The sequence below is a fragment of the Eulemur rufifrons genome, chromosome 2 (assembly GCF_041146395.1).
Source record: "Eulemur rufifrons isolate Redbay chromosome 2, OSU_ERuf_1, whole genome shotgun sequence".
Taxonomy (NCBI): Eukaryota; Metazoa; Chordata; class Mammalia; order Primates; family Lemuridae; genus Eulemur; species Eulemur rufifrons.
Window position 1 is genome coordinate 81,571,643 of NC_090984.1, and position 12,893 is coordinate 81,584,535.

A 12,893-nucleotide genomic window follows, 5' to 3' on the forward strand; every position below is an offset into this window, starting at 1 on the left:
GTGGTTAAGTTTCAGAGCACAGTGTTATTGTCGACAGGGAGCCAGCCCCCAACAGCCAGTTCTGGATTGTACACATACTAATCACTGATAACAGAGAGAAAAGCCTCAGTTTTGGAATTCCCTACATTCAACAGGAGGAAAAAAAAATCCTAGAGCAGATTTGCATCAGCCCTTGAAAGTAGCCTTCCCCTCAGCCTCCATAGCTTAAATATTTCTCTTGCTCATTCCGTGTGATGAATCTGAGCACCTCTGGGGATGACTGTGCCATTGCTGACATCAGGCTCTGCTGCCTCAGCAACAAAGCCTGCATGAGGCCGGCTGGTTGGCTGCGATATGCAAAGGTCCATCCTGCCTGCTGAGCCAGTTTCCCAGCCCCAAAAGCAAGCAGGTCTCCTCTGTCAGGGTTACTGACCAGCAGAGGGACTGGAGCACAGATGTTCCACCAGCACAGCCACAGCACTGCTTCTTCCTGTGTTTCTGTCAACAGGAAATCTCCTGCAGGACAGCCTCTGGGAAACTATGGGAAGCTTCTTACATTCACAAAACCTGGGTTGTTCCTGAGGCTTCACCGGTAAACAAGCGAACAGGAAATCACTAAGGGATATTTAGTGCAGAACTAGGAATGTCCAGGTCACAAGGGAGCCAGATGGGTCACCTCCCATATGCCAGGTGTCATTCCTGTCTCTGTCCCAGCATGACCCACTTTTCCGAATGCTGGTGCTGCAGGAGGGGGAGGCAGTGGGGAAGCGGCAGGCTGGGCTGTGGGACAAGCCAAGAGGTTGCGGGGAGAGGCAGAAGGCAAGTGGTAGGGACAGACAGAACTTCCATCTGGAAACTGAGCAGCCCAAGGGTTAGCTTCAATTTGAAAGCACCTTCCTTAGACAGTGGAAACTCAGGATTTCACAGACCTTAATTAAGCTCTGAAATGTTTTTGATTATAATATACGAGCTCATTAGAAGATACTCAAAAATATAAAAAATCATAAAGAAAGAAAAAATTTACCCCAAAATTCCACCACAAAGAGATACCCACTGTTAATGTTTGGGTATATATCCTTGGAGCCACTTATTTCACAAATGTGAAAAGCTTTGCATGGCTTCCCAGAGTCTGTCATATTACTTTGTATTTATATATGTAAACATATGTGTGTATATACATGTGTTGTATATTTATCAAAGTCTTATTATAATTATGTCAAATTATATGTATTGCTTGATAACCATTTTTTTCATTTAACAATATGTTGTGGACTTTTTGTTCAGGGGGATATATAAAAATCTAATTATTTTTACTACATGGTATTTCTATTGTAAGGATGTAGCATAACTTATTTAATTAATCCCCTACTGATGGAACACTAAAGGAAATGATTTCTATTAAATCATGCTACATCCTTATGCTCTTACCTAATGGTTCCATTGGGTTAAGGGTATGAACATTTTTAATTTTTCAGTTTTTTATAAAATGGGTGCTTTTCCCACATTGGCCATAGAGGGCAGGCACCAGAGTGAGGCTGGCCAAGTAAGTTCATTACCGTTTTTGCCCATGGGCTGGGGAGTGAGAGCACAGTGGAGTAGGGAGTTTGGACAATGCTGGGAGAAAAGTAGAATCCTTTTCCTCGATTGGTCAATGTCTAAAAGTTGATTGGCTCTACACTACCTCAGTTCAACTACTGAAAATGATAAAGGACAGGTGAGGCTCAGGCAGGCAGCTCTGCATTCCTGTCCAACAGGCTGGCTAGACTCTTATCAGCAGCCTATGAATTAGCACCGAAGGCCATGGTCTTGCTAACCAATTTGTTCCAATTTTCTTTTTCACTCTTGGACTGACATTCAATGCAGGGAGAGCCATGGGGCTCAGGCAGGTGAGTAACCACCAAAATTTAGCTAGCCTGGCCTGCAGACCTCTCTCCAAAATGGGTCACTTACCATATCTTCAGGATCTGGAATTTTCACCCCACTGAAGTACTGATTCGTGCTAAATACTTGCTGGTGCCTAGGGATGAAATCCCCTTTGGACAAAAAGAAAGAAGGAGGCAAGTAAGAGTGGTTGACAAACACTGATCTGTGGTTTCCCTCCATCAGTGCTGTGTCCATCTGTGCCTACAACTATGAAGCTGCTGTTTCTTTTGCAATCAGAGGGAGAAGAGGCATTCCAGCAATCAACAGCAGCCTGTACTGATCGCTACAGTGGACAACGCACTGTGTTAAGCACGTAGAGGGCAAGCAACAGAAACTGAAGGCTGCAGGTTTCTTGCCTGCAGGGCTTACATTGTATTAATATTTGAGGAATCCAAACCAAAAACTCAGAAGCACATACACACACAAAATACGTCTTTAAAAAAAAAATAGCAAAAGTGCAACAACCACAAATCAATATCATATTAACTGAATCCTGATGGGACAGAATTGTATGGGTCTAGTATTTACAACAGTGCCTGACACATAGCAAGCACTCAATAAATGTTTCAGGGAGGGAGGGAGGGAGGGAACAGAGTGAAAGAAGAAGGGAACAAATCATGAAAGATTTTCTAGCTAGAAGGAATAAGTTTCCAGTGTGGAACCACCTTTTCTTGTTTCACCAGTTAGTGATCACTTGGAAATTTCATTTCATCTACTGTTTAGAAGCACTTATGAAGTAATGCAGAAAAACAAAAGTAGCATTTTTATATACAGGGGATTATATGAAGCTCATCCTGCCCACATTTCAGCCAAATCACCTAAAATCACTCTCATGTAAAATTCTAGGGATATTACACTTGAGAAATTCTGTCCAGAGAATAGAAGGAAATATTCAGAAGGGTTCCCTTGGGGCACATCCAGGCCCACTTCCCAGGGCAGAGTGGAAAACAAAGACGTCCCAACCAGAGATCTAGACATGTTGCAATTGGACTAGGCTAGAGTTCCTACTCCAAGGTATCAAATTGTCTAAATTTACTGGTTTGTTTTAGAAGTTTACCACTCACTCAAATCCAAAACCTGCTACCTCACCCTGTTTTGGACAAGCAATGAAAACATACCCCTTTGCCCCAGACTTCAGTGAGCTGCATCATGAGCACAATTCCCTGTACCTTAAGAATCTCCCATTGGTGCTAGAGGGGTGACATGGGGAGGGTGTCCTGAAATCACTGGAGAAAACACAGTGAAGGAAGGCTGAGCGCCTCTGGAAGGGCTATAATTCACCTTATATGTCACTTGACAAAGTCAAGCTATCAGCAAATATTTACTGCCACAATGTGCAGATGCTGGTGGAGGATAAGAAGAAAGATAAGACATGATATCACCATCAGGTAGCTTACAAGCGTTTTGGGGAAGATAAGAGTACAAGGCAAGATGTGGTGATGGTAGGTGCTTTAAGAGTTTAGAGGAGGAGAAGTTTGCTTTAAATTGGAACACTCGGGGGAGTAGAGTCTAAACTCCCTGACTTTGGAAGAGGGCACTCACTGCTTGCAGATCTTTTCATCTGTCTCCCACCATCCCCCCGCCCCTTCTCTCCTGCTCCTGGCCTCCTCTCCAAGGGTAGAGAGAAAGGAATCAGGGTGGGAAAGCAAGACAAGAAGACTGGCGTGAGAAGAACCAGCCTTTCTTCTTGACACTTAGAAGGGTGAGAATCTTCCTTTACAGAGTCTGAATAATCCAAACTAGTCAGGCAGGCTGCAGTTAAGGACATCCAAATGAATTACTACACCATGATAAATGAAATAAACCATGAAAACATTCTGTAAACTGCTAAGCCCTTATAGAAACGTGAGTTTTTATCGTTGCTATGATCATTATTCAGGGTTTAACTTGATCCAAACTATGTTCAAGTTATTAATACTCAATAACTGTCAATTATTTTTATTAAGCCAAACATGGACCTCTTTTTTTTTTTGAGACAGAGTCTCACTCTGTTCCCCGGGCTAGAGTGCCATGATGTCAGCCTACCTCACAGCAACCTCAAACTCCTGGGCTCAAGCGATCCTTCTGCCTCAGCCTCCCGAGTAGCTGGGACTACAGGCATGCACCACCATGCCCAGCTAATTTTTTCTATATAGTTTTTAGTTGTCCAGATAATTTCTTTCTATTTTTTTTTTTTTTTTAGTAGAGATGGGGTCTTGCTCTTGCTCAGGCTGGTCTTGAACTCCTAAGCTCAAACGATCCACCCGCCTCAGCCTCCCAGAGTGCTAGGATTATAGGCGTGAGCCACCTCGCCCGGCCTGGACGTCTTTAACTGAGTCATTTAAATGAGGCTTTGACAGTTTCCCTCTTTCCTAACTAAAGGCCATTAGATGAGACCAGGAACTTGGCTCTGCCCTGGACCAACGTGGGTGAAACTATCCAGTTTCCCAAAAGGCGGGACAAAAACACCACTTACCCAAGGTTTTCCTAATCAGATAGATCTGATCCACATCTGATTTTCCTGGCCACAGAGGCACTCCTGATAGCAGCTCAGCAAAGACACAGCCAATTGCCCAAACATCTACTGGGGCGCTGTACTGCGTGTCACCCACCAACAGCTCTGGAGAGCGGTACCACCTGGTAGCCACATAGTCTGTGTAGTAGTCACTCGGTCCAGCTGGCAGGGGTGGAACATGGAAAACAGAAAGAGCACTGAAACCTCAGAATCAAAACTGCCAGAGGAAGACCTCAGAAATAAAGCTCGTGCCTAATCTTGTGGCTTTTCTAAATCATTGGTCTCAATGCTGATTGCATATTAAAATCACTTGGAGTATAATATTTTCAAAATTACTGGTACTTGGGCCACACATGAGTCCAGTTAAATCAGAATCCCAGGGGAGGGCCTGTAGCAATCAATATCATTTTTAAAGTTCCCCAGATGATTCTAATCTGCTGCCAAGGTTGAAAACCACTCTTCTAAAGTAGCACTTCTGACAAGTATTATTTTAACAAGAAATGGTGGAAACCAGGAGAGTAATATACTTTTTAATAACCACTTTACTGTAGTATAATTTATATATAGCTTAAATATTTAAACCACTATATGTGCCTAAACATTTTCAGTAATTATAAAATTATAATTTATAGCAAGCGTGTGCCCTAAATATTGTAAGGCTGGTGGTGGGCACACCTCCCCTCCCTAATGAAAAAAAGAAGAAGCCCACGAGAACTGCCGAAAACAGTGCCTGCAGGGCCCAGCTAAGTTAAAGAATAGCCACACCTGGATGGTTACCCTGATAAGGGTCTCGGTTCCTGGAATCTATACATACCACCAGCCCCTCCTAGTTCTCAATACCCACCCTAAAACCATAATGGAAAATTCCTAGCTCTTCGATCCGGAAACCCCCATCCCCCAGCCCTAAAAACATATATAAGCCCACTCAAAACTTCTGGGTGGCATAACTTCTCGGGCCCCTCTCTCAGGACCCGTGAACCTCGCCAAGGCCCCTCTCTTGGGACCCATTACCCTCACCCGGGAGTGCTCAAATAAAGCCTCATTGCTTACCCCTTTCTACTCTGCTCGTCTTTTTTTCTCTGGCGTCGACCATCCAAAAACCTTACAAATATATAGGAACTAGCTTATATATTTCTAAAGCATTTAGATCCTTTATTGTATCAAGAATTTCTCCATCTTTTACACTTAACTAAAGAAAATGTCAATACTCACTCAAAAGCCGAGCAAATCCAAAGTCACAAAGCTTAATCACTGAATGTTTTGTGATGAGAATATTTTCTGGCTTCACATCTCTATGTATGCACTAATTATAAAAATCAAAACAAAAACAGATTCTTAAGGATCAACTCTATATATGTGGGATAAATAAAACACATGAATATTTAACAAATATTGGAGGAATCATTTAAATATCTCATTGGCCTGTTGAATAACAGCAACAGACCAGCATAAAATAAATCTAGTTCTAGTATCATACCTATCACATCCTGAATCATCCCAAATTTCTAAAAGGCCCAAAAGGATCAAGAACAGTGAAAGGAAAAATGAAAGTAGGGTAGCCAGTCTTAGCAAATGAAAATACAGGATACCCGTTTAAATTTGAATCGCAGATAAACAACAAATACAAATAATTTTTTAGTATAAGTATGTCTCATGCAGTATTTGGGATATACTTATACTGAAAAGTTATATATCTGAAATTCAACTGTAACTGGGAGCCCTGATTTTAAGCTAACAACTCTAGGTGAAAGGGAAAATGTTAAAATGCTTGGGCGAGGCCTGTATCATGTCTGCAGGAGCTGCAAGTTGGTGCATAAGCAGAATTCACAATTCAGTTGTTTAACTGAGAACAGAACACAGTTGGCCTGTAAACAGGACAAGCCCTGGGCCTCCTGAGATAAGCTGGGGAAGAGAAGGGCGGTAACCACGAGCTTGCCAAGAGATCTCCCTTCCAGCTCTGACATTCGTCCTGACAAGATAAACAAGAGTAGGCAGCAGCCCTCACCCTCTGGGGATAGTCGCTAGATGTCAGCTGTGTCCCACGCACATCAAGTGCTCTTAGAGCTGCTGCCACCCCTCAGGATGTGGCCCCCGCTCCACAATTTAGACTCAAATCACCTGTGGTTTCCAGACCACAGCCAACATTCTTTAACAGGGTGATATTAGAGGGAAAAATGTTTGAGAATCTTCACATGATTTTCTTATTAAATGACAATTTCCTTGGCAAAGAAAAAAATCAACAACCTAATTAACAATTACATAAAAAAAAAAAAAAAAAACCAAAAACAGTTGGGTCAAAATACAGCTCAGGGTTCCTAATAATCTTCCTTTCTCCCAAGTTGTTTCCTCTCAGAGGGGGAATGTTTACTCCTTCTGCACCCTGAGAAACCCTCCTCAGTCTGCAGCCTTTCTATTAATAGAATCTGGAGAGAAGATAGGGGTTCTTCTTGGGCCTGGCCAGTTCTCTCTCCAAGGGACCTTCTGGGTGAGAGATCAGCATCAGTGTCTCCCCATGGGTATTTATTATTCTGGAAAATTGTGGGGCAGGCAATTTTTGAATTAGTTTATTACAATCTATTTGGTTCTCAGCAATTAATAGATCTGATATCTCTATTCTTTTACCACTAGCTTCACATATTGCTATAAATGGGTACACTCATGAATATCATGATGACATATGGTAAGAAGTACTTGGAAACAAGAATGTGCTCCCATTCATTCTGGGAATTCTTTACAAGTTTCTGTGCCCTCCCCCATCAGCACATGGAGCCAGAGCATCTCCAGGGAGCTGTGGCATGCAATGCATTTGTCTTTAGCATCTCAGATCTTCTCCACAGGGGCCTTCATGCAGTCTCGCCTGCTCCATCATTCCAAAGTCTGCTCTTAGGAAAGTTCTCACTGTCACTCACAGTAACTAGCAATAGGGGTGCCCATTCTCCCTGTTGTACATGTTGATAAGAATGGTAGGCTTCAGCTAAGTGGAGGCTCAGTAGGGAGAAGTACTAGCTACTCTTATATTTTCTCCCTCTGGGAATGCAGCTTCAGGAAAAATCATTTGGAACAGCACAAGGAAGGAGATTTAGCCCTAGCACCTAAATGGACCTTGGCAATTGGAAGGATAACATATTGCCATCAAACTGCACTCGTGGCCAGAATAAAGCTCCAACATTGGAATCTGGTTTCTACGTGCAGGGAGTGGGTAAGTGGGCAGTGTTGTACTGAAGGGAGCAGTAGGCTTCCCAGCATCTGTGAGGTCACATCACAAGGGCAAGAGTCCACTGTGCCTCCCACCAGCCCAGCTGTGGCCAAGAGTGTCAGAGGCTTCCACCAGGCTGCTTGGGTTCAGACTCAGCTCTCATGTCTCACCAAAGCAGACACTAGCACTTGTGCATTGGGCTTGGGACTCCCCCTGCTGCAACTGGCATACTGCAGCTAAACAGGCATGAGTCACCTGGGGTTTCCCTTCTCAATTTCAAAGCGTTTTGAGGGTACCAGAGCAATAAGACTCCAAGTGAGTTGGATTCTACCTTAAATCTCAGTATTTCTAATCAGTATAAATATGACTGGTTTCTTCAAATCATAAAATGCATGTTTTATGTAACCTGAGCAAGAAGGAATAGTTAGGTTGGCATTTTTAGCCTCTGCTAACCCCAACCAGGCTTATGAAGATTTGGGTAAAAAATTATACCCACAAAAGTATGATACAAACTTTGTACAAGGCTCCACCTCAGCTTAAGGGCAGCCTTCTGATTTCTCAAGGGAGATCATGAGACTTACATTGTGTTTGTGGCAAAAATTTACAGCTTGCAGTGTCTGCCAAGTTATGCTCTTCACGAGATGTTCTGGTACCCTAATAAAAATAAAAAAGCAGCACAAACACATTCTTTAGTGTAGCCATGGAATTCAGCTCAAGAAAAGAAAAAGTAAACCAAGACAGGCTTCAGTGGTGAAAAATCCTAGGTGACACATAGAGTCATCTAACTCCTCAAGTAGTCATTCCATGAGTCCCAAGTAGAAAGAATATGTGACCAGCACACCACTGAATCCAGGGAACAGCAGGTTAACAAAAAAGTGCAGACTTCTATAGGGAGGAACATGAAAATCCACCTGGATCTTGATAGGTATTTATAACCACCTATCTCAAACATCTGTGACACTACTGGGAAACTGCCCGGTAACTTGTGCTCCATTTCTCTTTTTTTTTTTTTTCTTTTTTGAGACAGCGTCTCACTCTGTTGCCCGGGCTAGAGTGCCATGGTGTCAGCCCAGCTCACAGCAACCTCAGACTCCTGGGCTCAAGCAATCCTACTGCCTCAGCCTCCCAAATAGCTGGGACTACATGCATGTGCCACCATGCCCGGCTAATTTTTTCTACATATATTTTTAGCTGTCCAGATCATTTCTTTCTATTTTTTAGTAGAGATAGGGTCTCTCTCTTGCTCAGGTTGGTCTCAAACTCCTGACCTCGAGCGATCCTCCTGCCTCGGCCTCCCAGAGTGCTAGGTTGAGCTCCATTTCTATAAAGAACTTTTTGTTGATGTAAAGTTAGTTAATAATATTCAGCACAAAGGATGCTGTTTATTTTTTCAAGTTGCTCCAAACTGATGGCCTGAAGAGGGACTCCTCTTCCATGTGTGGGCACACGGTTTCTCCAGACTCCTAGGCAGCATTGCTTTTTTGGGTTTCTTTCTTTCTTTCTTTTTTTTAGGTAATGAAGATTTTATAGAGGTTTTCATTGCAAACCATGTAACGGAAGTTAATTATCAAAGCCAGAGGCATCGTGGTTCTTTCCCGGCACTGCTCCTCTCTGTCGGCAAGCTGCGCCAGCTCACGGCTTTCTGCCCTCCCCTCCATCACGGCAACTGAACTCTGTGCCACTGTCCCCAGCACCTTTTCCCTGACTTGAAGCTTCTTATATAGCCAGATAGCCAGGGCAACCAGTAGCGCCGGCAGGTCCTTTGTGCAAATTAGAAAAAGGTACCTCATCTGGAAGCATTTTTTTAAAAACATAAGACAATGAGTAAATTGGACTATAGAGACAGTGCATTTACTTTCTGGTGCCCCTACCCCAAGCTGGACTTACTGTTTTTATGAATCACACAATGTTGTTGTGGTCCTCAGACAAAACTAATAAGTAAACCAGGGAGAAAACTCTTGAGTAGTTGTCATTAGGTGACCACAAAAAGTCATTTCTAGCCTCTGAGAGAGGCTACGAGGCCACTGTTGTCACAGACCAGACCATCAGGAAATCGGAAATCCTTTCAAGCAGATCAGAGGATGTTTGAACAGAGTCGGCTAATGTGGGGGAAACAAAGAGGCCACTTCCAGGAAGAATAGCCGGGACACTGCTGGACCAGGACTATGTCGCTGGACTTGAAATAGCTTCTCTCCAAATTCTCTTCCTTGTTCCAGTGGCATATAAACACACATGCTGGAAAAACTCACCTGCCGAGAAAGAAGGCCTAGGAAAACGCAGCTAAGATGGGGACACTTAGGGGAACGCGTTCCCCCAGCCTCCACTTTTTGTCCAGAAAAGTGGAACATAGTTTGATTATTTGATAAATTAAATATTAGTATAGTTATGAGTACCAGACAACTTTAGTCTCTCTAAAAACATTTCCCAAAAGAAATATACAAAAGGAGCATTTAAAAGTAAATTATATCATCATTGCTCCTCTAATGCCAAGCACATTATTACACAATTCTCAAATGTAAAACCTCTATACAACTACCTAGTGTCATCTGCAGTTGGCTACTCACTTCACTTCTTTATTGCTCAGTTTCTTCTCTGGAATGTGGGGGTCTCAGACTCTAAGATCCCTTTTAGCAGCAACACTCTGAGATGATAATAAGAGCCAGGTTTCCATGGTTGGAGAAGGGAGTTACAGATATAGAAAGGGAGAAAAACAGAATATATTCTGTGATGTTGAATTGAAACTGGGTATATGTGTGTATGTATATGTATACGTGTGTATGTATATATGTATGTGTGTACACATATATAAATATAGAGAGAGAGAGAGAGAGAGAGAGAATAGAAAATACTGTGCTGGAAGGGGTGCTGTCTTATATAAGGTGGTCCAGAAAGCTTCTCTGGTTAAAGGAAAATCTGATATAGTGGTTAATGTGGTGAGAAGTGGCCAGATTTGGGCTCTATTTTAAAACTAGAGCCTCCAGGATGTTCTGAGAGATCAAATGTGAGAGAAAGAGAAGAGTCAAGGAACAACGTCAAGGTTTTTAGCTTGAGTAACTGGTACGTGGTGGTGTCTTTTACTGAGGAGAGCTCTGGAGGCGGAATTGGTTTGGGGCGGGGGAGAGTGGATAATTTGCAATCCTTCTTGGACACCCAAAGGAAGATTCTGAGTAGGCAGTTCTGAATTCAGAAGGAAGGTGAGCAATGTGCACTATCTGGGTGACATGTACACTAAAAGCCCTGACTTTACCACTATACAATTCACCCATGTATCAAAAAGCCACTTGTACTCCCTAAACCTATTAAAACAATAACAAAAAAAAAAAAAAAAAAAAAAAGAAGAAGAAGAAGAAGGAGGAGGAGGAGGAAGGTCAGGCTAGAAATATAAATTTGAGAAGCATAAGCATATTGATGGTATTTAGAGCCTAGGACTGGATGAAGCCTAGTAGGGAGTGAATACAGATAAAAGAGAAGAGTTCAGGGTGAGTTCTGAGGCCCTTCGGCATTTAGAGGTCGCAAAGAGGAGAGGGACCCAGCCAGGCAGCCTGGGCTGAGCAGCAAGTGAGCGAAGGCAACACTCAGGAGAATACAGTGTCTCAGAAGCCAACTGAAGAAAGTGTTTCAAAGGGCTTCTGAGTTAAGATGATGGATTTCTAATTTTGTTCCTTCCCCAAACCTGACTAGAACTACACTGAAGACATTTTTTTTTTTTTTTTTTAAAGACAAAACCCCACAAGGTCAGAGAGGACAGGAGAAGAGATAACAGCAACACATTCTGGAATCCGCAAAGCAGTTGAATGAATGATAATTGACTAAACAGATCCCAGAAAGCTGAAATCTAAGCCAGAAGAGGGAAAGTGAAAGACCAACCAATTTACCCCCAAAGAATCGTCAAAGGGCTCTGTGGAACCAGAAGCTAAGGAGGAGTGTGGAAAATCTGTTTAGGAAACAATTAAAACCCTAGATCCCCTCCTCCATTCTATGCCACCAGGGAAAATTCTTTCTGCTAACTGGTGGAAGGCTGAAGTTTTATTTTTTGGGGACGATAAAATAGAGGACATTTGGCATGGTTGAGATTGTGGATACTGTTCTGAAAGCAAGGGATTAAACGGCTGCATATATACCAATCGTTGAATGCTGGAATTTCCCAGTCCTCTTCCCTCACAAGGCTCTGAGAAAGCTGGCAGGCAGACTTCACTTTCTGGGTAAAATATTGAAAGACTTTTTGGGGAAAAGCGTGGGAGGAAAGATCTGAAGGTTCTGACATTGGAGTTTCCTCAGCAAATGGCCCAGCCAGATAACCCCACAGTGAAGCTTACAGCTTCCAATAGTTCCCTACTCTTAACCATGAGCATATAATCAGAGGTTATATAATGCCCAAGAAAATCCTTTAATAAGAAAGTTAGAGATCAGAAAAAAGCAACAGAAATTATGGAGGGTGAAGTGAACATTTTTACAAAGCATTATTATCCTCAGACAGAAAAGGAAAGATGTTTGCATCCATGACATAAGAACAGGATACTAGGCCAGACATGGTGGCCCATGCCTATAGCTCTAGCACTTTGGGAAGCTGAGGCAGGAGGATCATTTGAGGCCAGGAGTTCAAGACCAGCCTGAGCAAGAGTGAGATCCTGTCTCTACAAAAAATAAAAAAATCAGCCAGGCGTGGTGGTGCTCACCTGTAGTCCCAGCTACTCGGGAGGCTAAGGCAGGAAGATCGCTTGAGCCCAGGAGTTTGAAGTTACAGTGAGCTATGATGATGCCACTGCACTCTAGCCCAGGCAACAGAGCGAGACCCTGTCTCAAAACAAACAAACAAACAAACAAACAAAAACAACAACAAAAAAACACAATCACGAGAGGACCAGTCCAAGAGTCCAACACCCAAATAACAGAAGGTCCAGAAAAAGAAAATGGAGAAAACAATGGATAGGAAATCAATAACAAAACAATTCAAAAAAATTTTTCTCTCGGTGGTGGTATAGTGGTGAGCATAGCTACCTTCCAAAACCCTTTTCTCAGACAGAAAGCACCCACCAAATGCCAGCTTAATGGCTAAAAAATCAAGGCCCACTCCTGATTTTCATAATCCAAAATGCTGAGAACAAAGAGAAGATTCTACAAACTTCTGGAAATAAAAAAGGAACAGGACTTTAGAAAGGAAGAGAAAATAGAATGGCATCAGATTTCTTAGCACTAGAAGATAGAAGGCACTAAAACAATGCCTTCAAAGTTTTGAAGGAATATTACTTTCAACCTAAACCAAATACATACTCAGACAAAATATTAATCAAATGTGAGGAG

The 12,893-nt window shown here is 42.6% G+C and overlaps 1 protein-coding gene across 4 annotated transcripts in view; it reads right to left on the reverse strand.

Moving 5' to 3' along the window:
• Positions 1-12,893, reverse strand: part of CDKL1 (cyclin dependent kinase like 1) — a 57,172-nt gene that overhangs the window by 4,352 nt on the left and 39,927 nt on the right. For all 4 annotated transcript variants that reach the window (XM_069464753.1, XM_069464758.1, XM_069464745.1 and 1 more), the window contains exons 3-6: positions 8,174-8,246; positions 5,609-5,699; positions 4,358-4,558; positions 1,930-2,012 (exon numbers count right to left, since the gene is read on the reverse strand). In XM_069464753.1, the coding sequence (XP_069320854.1) occupies positions 1,930-2,012; positions 4,358-4,558; positions 5,609-5,699; positions 8,174-8,246 (448 nt within the window). The remainder of the gene's footprint in view (positions 1-1,929; positions 2,013-4,357; positions 4,559-5,608; positions 5,700-8,173; positions 8,247-12,893) is intronic.